Below are 14,715 nucleotides of genomic sequence, written 5' to 3'. Positions count from 1 at the left end.
TTGCCTTATGTGCATCGTAAGCATGCTGCAGATTGGATGCCAGTTACTGGAGAGAAACCAGCACAACAGCAGAAGACATAAGCCTCAAGATAAAGATAACAGTACCACATCTATCTGGTGACTGGGATGGATGCACAGGCTATGTGTATGGCATATGGCTCCCTTACTTACTTCACTCCGAAAGGTGTTGAAGGACAAGCAAAATGCAAATGTGACTCATCTATTAATAATAAAAAACCACCTTGGCCATACTGACGTGATAATTAAACAACGGACAGTTGAGCCACCTGAGAAGGAGAGAGAGAAGAGAGCTTGAAAGAAGAGCGGGCGAGAGAATGAGAAAAGGGAGAGAGAAAAAAATGACAAGAGAGCAAGAGTGAGAAGAGATGAAAAGAGAGAGAGAAAGAGAGAGAGACTCAGCCCCTACAATGGCTTGGATGATTGACGTTGTGAACTAACACACGTGGTCAAGTTGAACAGATTTCTTTTCAGAATAGTTTTGCTTTTGACATTCTTGAAAACATACAATGAGCATTGTAGTTGATCATCAGCCCTCAAACAACAACAGAACACAACTCCCATTTATACAGCCCTTTTAACATAGTCGGGGGATCTGATCAGAAGATGGTTATCAATATCAACATGAGGTCTCACAAGATGATACGAGGAAAGGTGGGCAAACTTGGATCAGAGGTAAGCATTGAGGGGCTTATGAGAGAGGAGGAGAAGTGGAGAGACTCAGGAAAGGGTATCTCCTGCTGAGGGTCCAGACAGCTGAACGCTCGGCAGCCAATAGCTGAGCAAAGGAAATCAGGGGCACAAAAGAGGCAAGGATCAGACAAACAGAAATTCTTCAAAGGGCTGAAAATCTACCAACTATAAATGTTCCTGGACTATATATCCATGGCTCCCATCAAAATAATCTCTATGTCTGAACCTGGTCAGTATCAGCAAGAGGTTGATGGAGTCACTAGCAGGTCCTCTCCTGTCCTCTTCCAGTCGACGCCACACACTCGTATTACCTCGAGTCACCGGATGGCCAGCAGGATCTGCAGTCGTGGCTGATGTCTCCCTCCTTAATCCAAGGCAGTGACGTAACTACTGCACCACAGCGTCCATTCACAGCTATTACAGTCACAAGCTAATGGCTGCATTGACTTGAATTTGATTTTGACCACCTCTCAATAAAGTAATTCAGCAAGATGGTGGGGGAAAGTATGTAGAATTGGATCATTAAATGGGTTTCTGTTGTGACACAGGGTGGTCAACCTGCAAGCACGAGAGTCATAGAATCAGCACTGATACAGGCCCTTTGGGGCTCAACTTGTCCATGCCAACCATGGTGCCCACCAAGCTAATCCCATTCACCTGTGTTTGGCCCTTATCCCTTGAAACCCCTCTTACCCAAATGTCTTTTAAATATTGTTATTGCACCTGCCCCAACCATTTCCTCTGGCTTCTCGTTCCACATATACACCACCCTCTGCATGAAGAATTGGTCCTCAGGACCCTCTTAAATCTTCTGCCTCTCCCCTTAAACCTATGCCCTCTAGTTTTCAGTTCCCCTTCCCTGGGAAAAAATACTATGTGCATTCACCCTATCTATACCCCTCATGATTTTATATACCTTAATAAGGTCACCCCTCAACCTCCTACGTTCCAAGGAATAAACTCCCAAATCTGCTTCTCTCTCGACAGACGCTGGCTGACCTGCTGAGTGGTTCTGACATTTCTGCTTGTACTTCAGATTTTCTTCAGCTTTTAGATTTTGGAATAATAAACATTACTTGCACTTCAAAGGTGTCTTATTGATTCTTGTGTCAGTTCTGATTCAGGAAGTATGTTAAAAAAATTCCATAGCTGGGCTTTGTGGTTGCATTGAAAACTAGTGCAAATAAAAAGGTTACAGTAAAAACTAGTGTAAATGACAGGTTACAGTGGGAACTAGTGCAAATAACCGGTAACCAAGGGGATTGGTGCAAATGACAGATTACAGTGAGAACTCATGCAAATACAGCTTACGACAGGATTCCATTCCTGAGAACTGTTCGTAGCCCAAACAGTTTGCAAGTTGGAAATGGGACTGTGAACAGTTCCCATCCAGCAGAAGATGCCAGCAGCCCTGCAGCAGCGTCAAATCTAACCCGCCGGTCTCCCAAATGCTCATTCGGATGTACAGGCTGTACATAAGTTGGGTGTTCGTAAGCTGGGGAGGACCTGTAACAGGTTATAGAGGGAACAAGTGCAAATAACAGGTTACAGTGGGAACTGGCGCAAATAATAGGTGAGAATGAGAGCTACAGCAAGTCATGGATAACAGTGGAAAACAGTTCACGCAGTGAGTCACTGAGAGAACTAGGATACAGTGAGAAGATTCCCAATCAGAACCTGAGCCTTGCCCATTTTCCACATGTGTCAGAGGCCCCTGCTGACTTTTTCCAAGAGGGTCCTGCTTAAAATACATCACGTCTGCAGAACAAGTGGTGCGACTAAAGGAAAGAGAAGCAAGGGCTGATGTTTCTTATTTGTCTCACAGTGGAGCGACTGTAGAAGGAGCATGCGAATGTGACAACTGACCCTGCGACTTTGCCAGCCATTGCAGCTTGTGGGACATGGGATGACCAGGCATTCCAGAGAAGTCTCAGTCACACACACACCAATGGAATAGCGGCCGAACTGACTCTTTGTGCTCCTGGAAACAATGTTCCAGGACAAGAGGGTAATTCCTGTCTTGAGCAGCCTGTGGGTAACAGAAAAATCCAAGCACAGGATTGCAAGGCCATCTCGTTGTCAGAACAATCTTCGTTCCATCCTTTTAGAAAGTTCTGAAACAGCTATACTCATCGGAGAGATTCAGCCAATAACTGAGCTTCGTCTTGCCATTACGTTAGTGCTGGTGAGCCCATTTCTTTTGTTGTGCCCGTCCGTCCGTCCCCAGATTTAGTTTAGAAATTACGGTTACTTTAGGAGGGAAGAAAGAAAGGTTCATAATTCTCTGCAGCACCGCTGCCTCGCAGCTCCCGGGACCGGCATCCGACTCTGACCTCCGGTGCTGTCTCTATGGAGTTTGCTCCTTCTCCCTGTGACCCCTGTGGGTTTCCTCCGGGCGCTCCGGTTCCCAAAGGTGTGCTGGCAGGTTTACTAGCCACTGTAAACTGGCACTCAGTGTGAATTCTCGGCAAAATGAATCAAAGAGGAGGTGATGGACATGAGTGGGAGACAGTAAGTTGAAGCGGTAGTGGGAAATAAGGAGAGAGGGAATGGAACTGATGGGATTGTTCTCCCGGAGCTGGTACTGGCCAGTGGGCTGAATGGCCTATCCCTATATAGTGGCAATAACAATGGTTTACAAAACAGATATTGGCAAGTTAGTGTGAAATTGTGGCATCTGCTTTACCTAATGGAAAATCTCAAGTGAAGGTACTTTAATACAATGCACTTTGTGTGAAGTGCTCACTGCTCGTTGCCTCATTTCACTCCCACAACCACGTTCACTGTCAGACCTGTAATCACTAGAACTTTGGTCCTCTAGTGTTGAAGAAGACGTGCCGACGGCAGTGAAGCAGAGACTTCTTCAAGCTTCACACAAGATATCTGGAGGATCTCAGCGGGTCAGGCAGCATCCATGAAGAGAAATGGACAGTCGACATTTTGGGTCGAGAAATAGGTCAACTGTCCATTTCCCTCCACGGATGCTGCCTGACCCGCTGAGTTCCTCCAGCATCTTGTGAGTTGCTCCAGATCCCAGCATCTGCCGTCTCTTGTCTTCAAGCTTGTCTGGTTGAAGTCCCCGGCGTCAGGGTACGCTGTTTCATGCTTGTTGATCACAGCACTCAATTCCCCATGTGCTAGCTTGACATCTGCCTGAGGCGGGATGTAGACTGCAGTCAGGATGACGGCGGAGGAAGCTTGAGTCGGTAAAACTGTTGGCATTTAACCACCAGTTGTTCCAGGTCGGGGGAGCAGGAATGAGACATGATTGTCATGTCCAAGCACCACAAGTTTATCATGAACCAAATGCAGGAAGGAGCACTGCAGACCACCTCTTACATTACAGACACCTCTTACCCTACAGACCACCTCTTACCCTACAGACCACCTCTTACACTACAGAAGCTCTAACATACAGACCACTTCTTATACTACAGACCACCTCTTACACTGCAGACCACCTCTTACACTACAGGCCACCTCTTACACTACAGACCACCTCTTACACTGCAGACCACCTCTTACCCTACAGACCACCTCTTACACTGCAGACCACCTCTTACACTGCAGACCACCTATTACCCTACAGACCACCCCTTACACATTACACCTCTTACACTGCAGACCACCTCTTACCCTACAGACCACCTCTTACACTACGACCACCTCTTACACTGCAGACCACCTCTTACCTTACAGACCACCTCTTACACTACAGACCACCTCTTACCCTACAGACCACCTCTTACACTACAGACCACCTCTTACCCTACAGACCACCTCTTACACTACAGACCACCTCTTACACTACAGACCACCTCTTACACCACTATGGATTTGTCTCTGATTGTGGTTTTTTGCATTGTCTTGTTTTGCAGAGTCTTTTTGTTCCTCTTTACTATCCAGTATGATTTATATATAATTGATGTTCTGTGTGTTGTCTGTACCTACATGCCTGTGATGTTGCTGCAAGCAAGTTTTACATTCTACTTGCACCTCACTGTACCTGTGCACATGATAATAAGCTCGACTTGACTTGGTTTGAACTTTTCTCCAGTTCAACCACATTCCTCGAGACACCAATAAGATCGGAGTGACAGGATCCAAAGTTCTGCTCATGAATATTCACTACAGTTCAAGTCAGTCACAAGCAGAGTGTTAGCACTTGCAGAAACGCTGGAGACATCAAGAGTGTCGTCACTGTAGTGCCTGTTGTCACAGAGATTTGAGGGTTATGCCCAAGGCACATTACTGCTCAAAACCAGAGTGACAACTTTAGCAATATAAGCCTGGAGATCCCAATACTCCCTAAACGATGGGCTAAACTGACCCTGATTAGAGTAAGGACCCTCTACACTCTCACATTAATTAAAGGATCTCATTCCCTACTCTGAAAAACAGCCAGAAATAATGCCCCAGATCCTGGTCTATAATTATCCCCAAATCAACATCACTAAAAAACAGATAAACTAGTCATAATTGCATGATCATTTGTGGGATCTTGCCATGTGCATATTTCACACAGAACAATACCTAACTGGTAAAAGCAGCATTCAGAATGGGGCATAGGAAGTGCTGTTTAAATGCAAGTCTGCTTTCACCTCCCAAAACACTCCAGCATTTCGAACAGCTCTGTCAAATCACCCCTTAACCTCAGCCGCCAAATCTCCGCTTCTTCACTGCCTCCACACAACCGACTGTGCTCATCCCCAGGTTCTGTGGCTTGGGAATAAAGCAAAACTTCGAAGCGTGCAGCAACTTGACGAGCGGCAGCTTGAATTGGAATATAAAACAGGATGCAAAATGCAAGCAGCATGACGCTGTTATTTTTTCAATTGTAATTTTCCTTTCTAATACAAAGATTACAAGATGATAATAAATACGCCTCAGTTCCATCCAAGCGGACAGAGGCTTTGAGAACTGCAGGTCCCTGCTTTAAGTGGGAAGGTGGTAAATATAGATAAAGACAAACATGCTGATCCTTTCTCTTTTAAATGAATGCTTTCATGAGCTGGCTACATGTGGAGTGTACTCCACCTGAGAAAGCAATTTAGAAACTAATCGTGGTTCATAAATTATCTTCCTGCAGCACAGAGCTCATTTTTCATACTTTTCTTTGTTTGTTTAAAACTCTTTTTCTTCCCCCTCTACCTACCCTCTAACTGGTTGCCACGGTAATGATAAATCAATTTGCTCTGTTAATAGTTGGGAATCAAGAATGTTGCACTGACCACCAGAAACCTTACTCTGGTTATAAGAGAAGGCAGCATTGCTCCCGAGACAGACTCAAACCAAGCCTCTGCCGGTGCACTGCGATGCAAGGTTTACATTTCGTGTTGTACTCACCCATACAACGCGCTGATGGGTCGTTTCTGTCCTGCTTTGGGTCGATATGGTTTGGGTTCCCCAGCCATGTTTATATCTGCAAGAACGCACAAACAAGAGGCAAAATGTGACTCATTATTTGCATGCATATGTAAATCCTCCTGCTTTCTCTGCGGTGGTAGTGAATTGGGTAAATTATGAAACTAGTAGTCCAGAGGCCTGCATGAAAAAAATCCAGAGATGTGAGTTCAAATCCCACTGTGGCAACTCTGGAATATAAATTCAGTTATTAATCCAGAAGTAATTAGAATTGATCATGAAAACTACTGATTGAAAGACCCAAAAGATCCTACAAGGGAGGGAGTCTGCCTATACTTGACTCCAAATCTACCCCATGTGGAAGACTCAAAATGGCCACTGAAATGGCCTCAAAAGCCACTTGTTTCAAGGGCAAATAAGTTTGGATAATAAATTGCCACATCCCAAAAATGCAAGCAGTCAAATATGAATGATAGAAAAATGGGGGGCTATGTGGAAGGGAAGGGTTAGATAGATCTCAGAGCAGGATAAAATGTCGGCACAACATTGTGGACCGACGGGCCTGTACTGCGCTGTAGTGTTTTATGTTCTATGTTTTATGTTCCCCAGGATTTTGGAACAGTTTGTGAATGTGGCTCAAGGTTAAACTGAAAGTGTGACTACAGCCTCTACTTTATAAGTAACTGCTCTCATGTGGATGTTACGAGGATGTTGCAGCGGTTGGAGGGACTGAGTTATGGAGAGAGGTTGAGCAGGTTGGGACTTTTTTCAACTAAGCTCTCACCCTGACATCTCTTGATGTGCCTTGGTGACAATGTTTGCCTGGTCAGGCTTCTCTGAAGCACCATGAGGCAATTTACAACATTGAAGGCATTGTAGGAATGAAAGCTGCTGTTGCAAAGTTCGCTTTACCCTGCTGCTTGACACCAGACTCCATCCTACAAGCGGGAGGGTGCCTTGATTGTGAATACGCACAGGTCACTCAACAACGGGAGGGTCTGAGCCTGACGCCATCCACCCAGGTTGTGTGGGGCACGGGGACTCTGGCTGACTCTCCTCATTAGATAGTTCAAGGACTCTGCAAACTGACAGCATCCAAAGGTGGAGCTAACAGATTAATCACATGGGATTTCACCAATTCCATTACCTTTCATATAATGTCATTTGACTTCACTGAAGAGTAATTTGTGTCAGAATTAGTTGGAGATTAATTACCAAGTAATTATTTGCTACCACTGGGACCGTGACTCTCTTTCCTGTGGTTCGTGCTTTCATGCAGGGACCACCGCTGGAGCTCATGTACATCACAGAGGTGTCCTGTCTTATCTGCCTGGACAGGAGGTCTCAAAAAGGCGGGTCCGCAACCAAACCGGACACGTAAACAGAGGAAAGTGCAAAAATGACCCCAATCTAATGATAGGGCAAGGACATGATAAAGGAAACGTTCTTGATGCAAAGTCTGGTCAAACCACGGAAGTGTTCCAAAATGGTGATGCATACTCTGGAGTCACTCGAGGCATGAGGAAAATAGGAGTGGGGAGCAGGCTTGGCCCCTCAAGCCTGCCCCGTCACTCAACATCTACCCCAGGCCTCAATTTCTTTTCTGCCCCAGTTCCCCATAACTGGTAATTGGTTTACTTTTGTATTGAGGTACAGTGAAAAGCTTTGTTTTGCATGCCATCCATACAGATCATTCCAAACATAAGTACATCGAGGTAGTACAAAGGGCAAAGCAATAACAGAATACAGAATATAGTGTTACAGTTTCAGAGAAAGTGCAGTGCAGGTAGACAATAAGGTGCAAGGGCCCTGACGAGGTAGATTGGGAGATCAAGAGTACCGTACAAGAGGTCTGTTCAAGAGTCTTATAACAGCAGGATAGAAGCTGTCCTTGAGCCCTTAATTCCTCAAACTTTCAAATATTTATCTACCTCCATCTTAAATATACTTGAATATCCAGCCTCCACTACCCTCGGGGGCTGAGAATTACAGAGATTCACTGCACTGTGCTCGGCACAGCTTTGTGGGCTGAAGGGCCTGAATTGTGCCGTAGGTTTTCTATATTTCACTCTGAGAGAAGAGGTTTTTCGCACCTCAGTTTTAAGTGACCAGCCCCTTATATTGTAGCTCTGTCCCCTTGTTCGTGACTCTGCCACTGGTGGAGACACCTCAATATCTGCCAAGTCAGGCCCCCTTTGGATTTTATATGTTTGAGTAAGGTCACCTCTCATTCTAAATTCCAAGACCTGAGATCGTCTCACATTGGTAAGACAAGAGGGACCTCATGGGTTACTAATCTGGAATTATCCTGTCATTTAACAGGAAATCAAGACTCTCGTCCCACTGTTCTGGCTGAATCTGGGCCCTGGATCCACAGGTGAAATCCTTTGCCAGACTCGTGACGAATAATCCTTTAAGTCATAAGTTGGACCATGCGCACTTCCATCCCAATAAATAAATGTTAACGGGCAGCACGGTAGCGTAGCGGTTAGTGCGACGTTATTACAGCGTCAGCAAGTGGGGTTCAATTCCCGTCGCTGTCTGTAAGGGGTTTGTACGTTCTCCCCGCGTGTCTGCGTGGGTTTCTGCCGGGTGCTCCGGTTTCCTCCCACATTCTAAAGACGTACGGGTAGGTTAATTAGGGGTTTAAAATGGGCGGCGCGGACTCATTGGGCCAGAAGGGCCTGTTACCACGCTGTAAATAAAACTTTAAAAATTTTTAAAAATTTTTTAAAAATTTAAAAAAATTCAGCCCTTTGTGTCCACGCCGGCTTTTGATAGTTAGTTACCTGATATGTTGAACTTCATCTCGAGCTGAATAAGCACTTATTAATACATAAGCACATTTTAACAGAAATGAATATGTGGTGTTGATATGTTTTTAGTTTTGTTTTAGAGATGTTTTTCTAGACTATTTTAGATATTTATCACTGTTCTTTTTGTTGCACTGATATGAGCTGGTGAGAAACAGTATTTCATCTTCTTTTGTGTATGTAAATACTCAGAGAAATGACAATAAAGCAAATCTTGAATCCTGAATCTTGAATCTTTTGCTGCCCGATCCAATTATATCCAACTCCCCTCCCCCTCCAGTGCACCCTTTCAATTGTCTTTCCTTTGTGCATTTATATCCAATTCCCCTTCAAAGGGAAACATGAAATCTACTTTTGTTATACTTTCAGGCAGCACATTCCAGACCACAACTCACTCCGTATGAAAAGGAATTCCCAATTCATCTCTGGCTTTTCTCCATTTCTCTTAAATCCATGTCCCCTGGTTTACCAACACTGGAAACAGCCCTTTCTTCCATCAAAGCCCATGCTGATTTTGATTGTCTCAATCAACACTCCACCTCACTTTCTCTGATGCAAGGACAGAATACTTGGCTTACATCCTACGTCCTGCCTTACATTATAATTCCAGTAAATCTCTGCAGCCAGTCCAAGGTTTTAACATCTGCCCTAGTTTTCTGATGCTAGGTTCCAGAAGCAAGACTTGCGGGCAAAGACTACTGCTGGGTAGACGGGCACCCCTCCACTTTTTCCCTCAGTCCTGCAGAAGGGTCCCTGACCCAAAACATTAACTGGTTTCTCTTTCCACAGATGCTGCTCGAGTTGCTGAGGTCTTTCAGCTTTGATGTTGGATTGAATGTGAAACCGATGGACTGAATGAATGTGAAAACATCTTGGAATCCAGGTCTTAATATTTTACAACCTGCCCCTTGACGTTCCAAAGATCTCACTGGTAATATAAACAAATAAAATCAAAAAGCTGGAATCTGCAATTAAAGCAAAAAAAACTTCATTTCTGAGGTCCTGAACTTTTTGCTAACGTTGTATACACAGTTTTCTCTAAAACACTAGACATGATTAAATTTACAGAGGGATTAGCTGGTTTAGATGTAGGAAAGGGGCAGTCCTCCTTAGAAGAAAGAAAGTTGATGATCATGACTGGTTTAGATAGGGAAGATTATAAGGGGAATTCCCTCCCCACGGGCACTTCCCTCCCCACCATCGGGAGTATCTACAGGAGGCGCTGCCTCAATAAGGCAGCATCCATCAGCAAAGATCCCCACCATCGGGCCAGGCCATCTTCGCGCAGCTACCATCGGGCAGGAGGTACAGAAACCTGAAGTCCCACACCACCAGGTTCAGGAACAGCTACTTCCCTTCAACCATTCGGTTCTTGAACCAACCTGCACAACCCTAATCACTGCAGCTTAGCAGCACTATGACCATTTTGATCACTTTGCACTAAAATGGATTTTTTTTTGTTCTAATTGTGTTCCTTCTTGTAAAAATTCTGCATAATTTATGTTTTTCTCGTGAATGCTGCTTATATGATGCTATGTATCTATGATGCTGTTTTGCAAATAAGATTTTCATTGAGCCTGTACGTACATGTACTTGTGCATATGACAATAAACTCGACTTTGACTTTGAACTGTTCCCTTTAGCACTTGGTTTAAGAACCAGAGGCAATTATTTAAAATTTTGGGAAAAAGATACAATGGGGATCTGAAGGAAACCTTTTTTTAATTCAGAGAGCAGTTTTGGTTTGGAACTCACTCCCTGTAGAAGGGAGAGCAGAATCAAGCAGTGTCTTCGAATGGGAATTGGAGAAGAACTTGAGAGAACTTTGTAGGAAAAAGGAAATGTGGAAAAGTCAGGGGAATGGGACTGAGGCATTAACTCTATTTCCCTTTCTACAGACGCTGCTTCACCTGCTGAGTATTTCCAGAATTTGACGCTTTTATTTCAGATTTCCAGCATTTGCGATATTTTGCTTCATGAGAGATCCGCCACTGTAGAACAGTTAGCAGAGACTTCAAATATACTTGTAATTATCCTCCAGTCATTTCAACGGCTTGTCCAGCTTTGCTCATGATTAGATCAGTTGCTGCTAATTAGATGTTTTATGGAAAGGCCATTAGTAATCAGAGTTCAAATAAATTTTACAAAGGCAAAACACTGCAGACACCATAAATCAAAAGCAAAAACAGAACATGCTGGGAACGCACAGAAGGTCAGGCAGAACCTGAGGCGTTAACTCTGTCTCTCTCTCTGCAGATGTTGCCTGACCTGCTGAGCGTTTCACAGGAATCTTCTTCTCAGGCAGCCCCTTGGCATCATCAGAACTCAAGAAAATTGGCCACATAGGCCAGAAAATGGAACACAAAAGGCCATTCGGCCCCTCAACTCTGACCCAGGCCTCATGCCCTCTTCTGTGCCAGTTCCCAATAGCCCTCAATTCCCCGATCTTTCAAAAAATCTATTTACGTTTCCTTCAAGGATCTAACCACCACAGCCCTCGTGGGCAGACAGTACCAGAGATACACCGCCCTCTGCGAGAAGAGGATCGAGGGTGACTTGCTTCCATTCTGGTCTTGTGGGGTGCCCGATGAGACAAATGTAGGACCCACAGACTCTTCCACAGATGGGACAGGACGTGCATGGAAGTGGACGAGGGAAGTGGAGGTGAAAGGGTAGCTTGTGAGATGGGGCCCTCCTTCCTCTGCTTATGCAGGGCTTTTATGTGCTCCTGATGCATGGACTCAAAGTTCTTAACACCATCGCAGACACTCCTCCATTTTGAGCGACCATTGGCCAGGGATTCCTGAGAGTCAGCGGGGAGGTCACTTTCCTTCAAGGGGCCAGCGCATCCTTGAAGCTTTTCCTGGCAATCTCTTCCGGCGACAGAGCTGGGAATGTTTCGGGATGGTTGGGCGTGTGAAGGGCATGGCCAACTCAGCATGTGTGACTCGGCCTCAACACGGGATGTTGGACTGCTTCCCCTCAGTTCTGCTGCTAACAAGAGTATACTACAACTGCAGAACTGAGGGACCTAGGAGCACGGGTACACGGCTGCCTGAAAGTGGCGTCACAAGTAGACAGGGTGGTGAAGGCAGCATCTGGCACACTGGCCTTCATCAGTCAGGGCACTGAGCACGGAAGCTGGGATGTTATGTCGCAGTTGCACAAGACGTTAGTGAGACTGCATTTGGAATACTGTGTTCAGTTTTGGTCACCCTGCTATAGGAAAGATACCATTAAGCTCTGAGCCATCAAGGCTGAGGCAGGTACCTTAATAACATTTGAAAGGTACTTGGGCAGGTCCACGGGTAGGAAAGGTTGAGAGGGATAAGGGCCAACGTGGGCAACTGGGGCCAGCTTAGATGGGAATCTCGGTCGGCATGGACCAGTTGGGCTGAAGGGCCTGTTTCTGTGCTGCATAAATCTGTAACTATTTTATATGCTTTTGTGTTACTTGCACACGTGACTTATTTACATATTTACACACGAATACTCCAAACTGATTTCCCTCTTTGATAGAGTATTTAATATGCAAACTGCCATTATACATTCTATTGATTGGTTTTTGCAGATACTTAACCCTTTTTAACTACAGTAGGAGTAGGCCATTCAGCCCCTAATTCCTACTCTCCCATTCAGTAAGATCAAACCGGTCTTTTGCACAAACCCCATATCGTTTCATCCCAAATACTCAGTGACTGAGCCTCCATAACCCTGTTGGGTCAAGGATTCCACAGATTCACCAACGTCTGGGTAAAAAAAAAATTCTTCTCATCTCAGTCCTGAATAGTTCACCCCTCATTTTGAGACCGTGGTCCTTGGTTCTAGGCACACACCAGCCAGAGGAACAGAAGAAAACTACAGCAGGAGTAGGCCACTCAGCCCCTCAAACCTGCCCCACCATTCAGTACGATCATGGCTGATCTCCCCCAAGCCTCATCTCTACTCCGTGCCAGTTCCCCACAGCCCTCAATTCCCCAATCTGTCGAAAATATACCTTGGGTTGCAAAAACAAGTGCCGGCTCCTCCAGTGTACATTCTACGCAATCCCACATGTTGAATTTCAATTTAGGATGGTTGATTCAAGGACTGGAGAGCTGCTCTGACAACAATTGACACCAACACTCAGAACAAGTTATGCTGGCCACCTCTGAATATGTGGGGGGACCTTTGTCATTCTGTTCTGTATGTCTGCACACATTAGCACAAAAGTTTCCACATCTGTGTCAATACCCGGGCAATACACACAGCTTCTGGAAAGAGCATTCATTTTCCCATTCCTGTGCATAATTCATCCATGATTCTTTCTCTCAGGACACTGGGGATGACCATTCCATGTCCCCACTTTGGATATCCTCCATCAGTGGATAACTTGGATACTCTCCTGTAACATTGCCACATTCGGAGGCTGATGTGAATCAATCCAATCTTTGTGGGTGAGCTCATGGACTCACTACTGAAGCATATTCAGGGACTCAAAGGACCTGAGCTGAGGTGAAAGATCAGGTCTGATCTGTTGAACCGTGGAGCAACGGAAAGGGCCAACAGCCTGCTCCTGCTATTCTATACCTTTAAGTCTTAAGTTGTCTCAGCTAGTTTTGTAGCCGTAACAGTGTCGTTAAGTATCATGTTCCCACGGTCTATGTCAAAACCTGTGCGAGGCACCCCGCATAAGGGTGCGGAAGTGGTTGACCAGGATGCTGCTTGAATTAGAAGGAGCTGCTATGAGAAGGGGTTGGACAAACTTGGGTTGTTTTCTCTGGAGTGTCAGAGGCTGAGGGGAGACCTGAAAGGAGTTTATGAGAGGCATAGATAGAGTAGACAGCTGGTATCTTTTTCCGAGGGTTGAAATGTCCAATACTACAAGGCGTGCATTTAAGGAGAGAGGGGTAAAGTTCAAAGGAGATGTGCGGGGTAAGTTTTTTTACGCAGAGAGCGGTGGGTGCCTGGAATGTGCTGTCTGGGGTGGTGGTGGAGACAGATACGATAGAGGCGCTTAAGAGGCTCTTAGATAGGCCATATGATATGCAGGAATTGAGGGATATAGACCATGTGCCAGGCAGAAGGGGTTAGGTGTTATTAGCTGAATTAGTTTGACACAACATCACGAGCCGGAAGGCCTGTTCTTGTGCTGTGTGCGGCCACAATTAGGGTTTCCCATTCGCTCAGACTCATCTTTACTTGAATTTGTCAAACTCTTTTTCCACCTGATGTCATAGTGAATATAGCACTTGTTGAAGTTTGCAATGTACTGCGTTGGAGTCAGCCTTGATGCATGTTTGGTAGCCAGAATTGCTGTTCCTAAGGATTTCTTCTTAATTTACGGATTACTGTTTCCAAGCGTGGCTTTGCAATATCTGTTTGAACACCAAGTACATCTCTCCAAATGATATTCAGTTTCCTTAATCAATCCTTGCCTAGAAACGATGGTAACGCTGTGTAGTTACCCAAGGCTACTGGCAAATCTAATTATTCACCACCATAACATACAAAGCATTTAATTTGCCTTGGTACCTTTGTTATTCAGCTAGAGTATGTCTTGTGACAAACTATATGTTCAGTCAAAGGAAGATTTCTCAAATTTTCTATACAAGTTTATCTATCCACGATCAAACAATTTGCTGCTGTCTAGCTTCCTCTCAATCCGCTGATCATCTACCCCATGGCTTTTTACTACTTCCATTGCATATCTCATTTTCCTCTGTCTGAATCAACGTCATACAAGCTCCCTCTCTGTGCATTCCCGTTGGATAAATTTCCTTTCTGTGAAGGGTGGCATTGTTAGCACTGTACTGAGTTTGGATTTATATACTACTGTTATATGTCC

The 14,715-nt window shown here is 45.0% G+C and overlaps 1 protein-coding gene across 4 annotated transcripts in view; it reads right to left on the bottom strand.

Moving 5' to 3' along the window:
• LOC127577400 (RNA-binding Raly-like protein) overlaps window positions 1-14,715 on the bottom strand; it is a 666,428-nt gene that overhangs the window by 266,448 nt on the left and 385,265 nt on the right. For all 4 annotated transcript variants that reach the window (XM_052028581.1, XM_052028582.1, XM_052028579.1 and 1 more), the window contains exon 3: window positions 6,058-6,133. In XM_052028581.1, the coding sequence (XP_051884541.1) occupies window positions 6,058-6,133 (76 nt within the window). The remainder of the gene's footprint in view (window positions 1-6,057; window positions 6,134-14,715) is intronic.

The sequence above is a fragment of the Pristis pectinata genome, chromosome 13, assembly GCF_009764475.1.
Source record: "Pristis pectinata isolate sPriPec2 chromosome 13, sPriPec2.1.pri, whole genome shotgun sequence".
NCBI classification, from domain to species: Eukaryota; Metazoa; Chordata; class Chondrichthyes; order Rhinopristiformes; family Pristidae; genus Pristis; species Pristis pectinata.
The sequence above is the reverse complement of the archived record's forward strand: the minus strand, read 5'-3'. Positions and strand labels throughout refer to the sequence as shown.